The 5,540-nt window shown below is 34.1% G+C and overlaps 1 protein-coding gene across 1 annotated transcript; it reads right to left on the reverse strand.

Annotated features, from left to right (window-relative positions):
* Nucleotides 1-3,181: 3,181 nt before the first annotated feature.
* Nucleotides 3,182-4,874, reverse strand: LOC115233362. Its single transcript, XM_029803727.1, has 6 exons — nt 4,688-4,874; nt 4,347-4,476; nt 3,863-4,087; nt 3,628-3,713; nt 3,335-3,530; nt 3,182-3,231 (listed from the first exon to the last, which is right to left on the reverse strand). The coding sequence occupies exons 1-5, from the start codon at nt 4,814-4,816 to the stop codon at nt 3,336-3,338; spliced, it is 765 nt and encodes a 254-aa protein (XP_029659587.1). The 5' UTR covers nt 4,817-4,874; the 3' UTR covers nt 3,182-3,231; nt 3,335.
* Nucleotides 4,875-5,540: the final 666 nt, after the last annotated feature.

The following is a 5,540-nucleotide window of genomic DNA, read 5'->3' on the forward strand; positions in this document are numbered from 1 at the left end:
GATCCTCATGGCCCGGTTTTGTGCTTTTTGCAATTTACTCAGCTGTGTTTCTCCCATATCAATTAACAGCGTCGCACAATACTCAAAGTGAGGTGCTATAATTGTCTTATATACAATACATCTAGTGTATGCCGATATATAATTACCTATTCTATTCAAAAAACTCGTTTTTTTCCCTATTTTCTTTAGCATATAATCACAGTGGTCCTTAAATCGTAGTCTATGGTTAATAATTATGCCTAGGTATTTTATTATTTCCACACGTTCAATCTCAGTTCCTTCCAAACATTTCAATGTTATATTACCTCGCAGTTCTTTTCTTATACTTCTAACAATTATATATTTTGTTTTTCCTGCATTCATTTTTAACTTATTTATATTCATCCACTCTTCTACTATAGTAAACGCCATATTCATTTTGCTCTCTAATTCCGCGCTGCTTTCTCCAGTTACATATATTAACGTATCATCTGTAAATATTTTTAACTACTAATTCTAACACTTTTTCAAATATTGGTAACATATTTACTGGCCTAAATTCACTTGCTTTTCTAGCTTTCTCTACTTTTGGAATTGGTATTATTGTAGACGTTTTCCAACCTTTTGGACAGCAACCTTCCTTCAAAGAATTATTTATTATATCAACAAATTCCTCTTTTATTACGCAAAATACTGCCTTTAATATATCGCTAGTTATTCCCTCCTCTGTACCTTTCTTTTTCGGTAGTCCCATAACAATTTCCTGTAAATGCTCTATACCCAGCTAACCATTTGCTTGCGGATTGTTAACAAACGGCAAACAATCCCCTGTGGAACGAGGCTGCCAAATTCAGGGCCTACTGTGTCCTCGAGTGCGCCCCAAAATTTTAAATTGCAACCAATTTTGTTCCGTGTCAGCATACAATGCCTTCCTATATGCCTCATCCCTTTTAGCCGCTGCTTTTCTTATTTCATCCGAAAACAACTTTTTCCCTTCCCATATTCTCGGAATTCTTAAATTTTTTCTAGGTGCTGTAGCGTCTAACGCATTTACTATACTATCAACAAATTTCTTCGCTCTCACACTGATATTCGTATCTTGGTTTTTCTCTAATTTATTTTCCACTAATTTAATAAATTCATCTATATTAAACTCTCTATAATTCCTAACACTAAGTTCTCTGTATTTATTATCAAATTTATTCGCATTCAGTTCAACTTTAAGCCACGCATGGTCCGTTATTTTAGGTTCATGCATTACCTGCATTTCTATTTTATTATTAGCAAAAATTAAATCTATAATTGTTTTACTATCTTTCGTAATTCTCGTCGGTTTATTTACATATTGTTTCATGCCTAAGCTCAACATTGTCGTTTGTAACCTGCTTAACATTTCCCAATTCTTCTCGAACTATTTCCTTGACCATCATTTTAATTTCCTTCTTACACGCTGTTTCATTTTTTATTTCTTTTACAATTTTTACCAGCCAATCTATTTTTACGTCAATAGTCGATGATCCACTCGCTCCTGATAATCTATTTCCACTACTTGGCGTTGTAAACGAACCTGTAGATCCTGTAGATCCTAGCCTGTCCCTGCCGCTCCCGGCCACTGCCGATGCCTTCTTCATATCTGCTTCACTTTCAATTGTAAATCTGTCAAATGGCCCAGAACACGGTACCAATTCTTGATTTTTATTGTAAATCCTATGCTTGCTTACACATCCAGGATGGTAAAACAGCTGAATACAATTCACCTGATAGCAAGACTTGCATGTCACCACCTGATTTTTTATTGTCTTTTTACATGCCGAGCATCGATATTCAGCATATTCATCGTCCATGCCGATAATTATCGGCCGAAACCGCTAATATCAGCGTAAGCGATCAGTCACCTCTGTTCCACTGTCACACGTCAGCACTTTTGTGTCCACCTTTAATGTCTACCTGTCGTGTGAGACTTTGGTGTCCCAGACAGGAAATGCACTTCTCACGCCCACAAATCAGCATATCCCGGCTAGATAACACTCATGGCTAATGCCGGTCTATGCCGCTATGACTTGAATAACTTTCTATCACTCCCCGTAACTATTTAACCGTTTAAAAGTTATTACTTTTGCGGAGCGATGTTTGACACGTCTTGAGAGAGAGAGAGAGAGAGAGAGAGAGAGAGAGATATTAAAAAATAGTAAAAAAATTTAATCCGACATCTCAAATTTTCTGAAAGATACAGCGTGTATAGACATTTCTAAAAAAATTCAAAATTTTGTAAAAAATGAACCCTTTCACCGATACTCACCAAATTCAATACCAACCATCCTTGAATGATACTCTATCCATGTAAAAAAAATTTAACCCGATATCTCAAAAATTGCGGAAGTTAGAGGTTGTACAATATATTGCGTACATACATACATACATACATACACACATACATACATATAATATATAGCAATATATGTATGTATGTATAAAATTTTCGTGTTTCGCCAAAAAGTAATATTTACCTGATAACGTAATGATTTCGATGGGCTGCCCAGGGTGTCTTCGCGAAGGTGCTGCTGTAGGCTCTTCTGCGGGACGTTTTCTTCGCATTGATTCGGCTCCTATATTCGAAATGGCCAGCATATCTATTTTAACAAAAATAAAAATTTTATTAAAATAAAAATTAAAAATTTACTACATTTTTTGTAATTGTTATTATAAGCGAAATATGTATGTATGTATGTATCCTTTATTCGTCCCCAATGGGGTTTGAAGGTGTTTTTTAGGAACGTACCCAAACCTTTACACTCCTCTACCTTCCTCTACATTTTCTATCCTTATTTAAACTCGACCTGTAGCGGGATTCTCTAACATCTTAGCGACGATTGTCGCTATCGCTAGTTATCAATTTTTGTCGCTTGCGCGACCGACGCTGTCGATGCGGCGTGATTCTGTAACTTAGCCTTAACGATATCTATCGATGCAAGATTCGTTACTCAGCGTATCGAAACAATTCAGTAAATCTGACAACGTTGCAGTTTTTCGCCAGTAAAAATCTAGTTACTTTCAACAGAATTTACGAACGCAGACGAAAATGGAGCTGCAATGATGTCTTTATCTCTCCTCTTCCTCCTCGCTCTCCTCCTTTGTCGCCTCCCTTACTCCTTCTACCTCTTCTCTCTTTCCTTTGTTCGGTCCCTACGAGATTACGAGATGGTTGTCCGATTTGACTCCTGTCAAATCTTACTTCTAGTTTCTATACTCAGTTTAAAATTAAGTGATACTTATTAGATAATAATTGATTAATAGATAATAATTGTATTAACTGTAATATTTTCACATAATTTATAGCAAACAAACTATTTCTTACCTCAATGAATATAGCTTGGCAATAAATTCTCCAATACTTGAACTACTTTCTCCATTACTCGTATTTTATCCGCATCGTTCACAGCCTGTACTTCTGCGTTATTTGCCAATTTTGTAGCAGCTTTGGCCATTTCTGCCATGGCATGGGCATTTATTGTAGCTGCTTCTGCATGAGCTTTCGAGGCCTCGGCAAGCATCTAATATTTGAGAAGATTACAATATAATCATATCGTACGTCTTAGAAAAATTATACCAACTCCAATTACAGTCTGGTTTTCGAGATTTTTCTCTTACCATCATAGCATCGGCTTGCTTCTGAGCAATGCATTCAAACTGCTCCTTCGACGAATGAAACTGCTCAGATCTTCCTACACGATTTGCTACAATTTTATAAAAAAACATTATAATTAATAAATAATAAAAGTACTATAAAAAAGGCGTTTTATAATGTTATTGTACAAAAATTTAAAAAAATTTTGTTTTCAATTTTCATACAATAACACTATAACATTATTTATATTCTTATTACATCTTCTCGAAAAGACCGATGAACTGATGTTGCGATTAGTACTCGGTAGATCCGATGGCTTGGAAGCAGGAAGTACACGTAAAGTACACTTTCTTTTCGCCTGTCTCTCATTAACAATTTTGTCGACATTTTGTTGTACGGGAATGTTCTCGTTGTCGGATGCATTTCCATCAAATACAACATCATCAATCGTAGCGATGTCGATGTCGGTATCCAAGAAATTAACTGTGAATAAAAAATATATTACAATTAATGTTAATAAGTAATGTATTAATTATTTATTACAACATAATCCACTTTTTCTATGACATGCATGGTCCATCAAAACACTTAACCTGCTTGTTGTTAAATCTTCGGAAATTTCTTTGACTTGGATATAATCGATAATTATTTATAAATCAAAACAATAATGATAATTTTATGAAAATTGTTCAATATATTCATTTTTATTTTAACATTAATTTATAATAATAAAAATGTCTACCTCTATCTTCGTTCGAAGTTTGCGGGTCTTCTTGCAAGTTTTCTTGTGGAAGAGTATTGTAAACGTTTATTACTCGTGGGGCATTCGTTAATACTAACGAATTTCCACGGATTAGTTCGTTTTGTAAAGACTATAAACATGGAGAAAAGGCATATATTATGTATTAGGCCATTATACTTCATTATATAGATAGATAGATCATAGTAGCTCATCTCATTATATAACATTCGTTATTGTCAGACTAATTCTTTAAATTGTTTTAATTAATTATAAATATTCCATATATAATAATTCTACAATAGATAATTACAAAACATATACGGGTATATAAATATATATACCTCCTCTTCCGGAATATTTTCAGCACAATCTTTATTTCCTTCAATATATTCTGCGCCGACTATCCCAATAACCCGCAGTTCTATTTCGGATAATTCTGCAGATTGCTTGATTGATTTGTTTCCGGTCATCGCCTTAGCCCTTCTCAAATCGCGTGCCTTTATAGAAGTGCGACTTTTCAGGTCTCTCCACACCTAAGCATAAAAAATTACTTTTTATTTTATTTGTGTCAAGTATATATATATATATATATATATATACTTGACACAAATAAAATAAAAAGTAATTTTTTATGCTTAGGTGTGGAGAGACCTGAAAAGTCGCACTTCTATAAAGGCACGCGATTTGAGAAGGGCTAAGGCGATGACCGGAAACAAATCAATCAAGCAATCTGCAGAATTATCCGAAATGGAACTGCGGATTATTGGGATAGTCGGCGCAGAATATATTGAAGGAAATAAGGATTGTGCTGAAAATATTCCGGAAGAGGAGGTATATATATTTATATACCCGTATATGTTTTGTAATTATCTATTGTAGAATTATTATATATGGAATATTTATAATTAATTAAAACATTTTAAAGAATTAGTCTGACAATAACGAATGTTATATAATGAGATGAGCTACTATGATCTATCTATCTATATAATGAAGTATAATGGCCTAATACATAATATATGCCTTTTCTCCATGTTTATAGTCTTTACAAAACGAACTAATCCGTGGAAATTCGTTAGTATTAACGGATGCCCCACGAGTAATAAACGTTTGCAATACTCTTCCACAAGAAAACTTGCAAGAAGATCAGCAAACTTCGAACGAAGATAGAGGTAGACATTTTTATTATTATAA

Source organism: Formica exsecta, unplaced genomic scaffold (assembly GCF_003651465.1).
Source record: "Formica exsecta isolate Colony F162 unplaced genomic scaffold, ASM365146v1 scaffold173, whole genome shotgun sequence".
In the NCBI taxonomy this organism is placed as follows: Eukaryota; Metazoa; Arthropoda; class Insecta; order Hymenoptera; family Formicidae; genus Formica; species Formica exsecta.

Bases quoted from the DNA above. Each gene is read 5' to 3' on its own strand.
- LOC115233362 (XM_029803727.1), bottom strand. From the start codon at position 4,816: ATGACCGGAAACAAATCAATCAAGCAATCTGCAGAATTATCCGAAATA. The intron at 3,714-3,862 runs GTAATAAGAATA...ATAAAATTGTAG, and splicing joins ATCGGTCTTTTCGAGAAGAT to CAAATCGTGTAGGAAGATCT. The intron at 3,531-3,627 runs GTAAGAGAAAAA...CTCAAATATTAG, and splicing joins AGCAAGCCGATGCTATGATG to ATGCTTGCCGAGGCCTCGAA.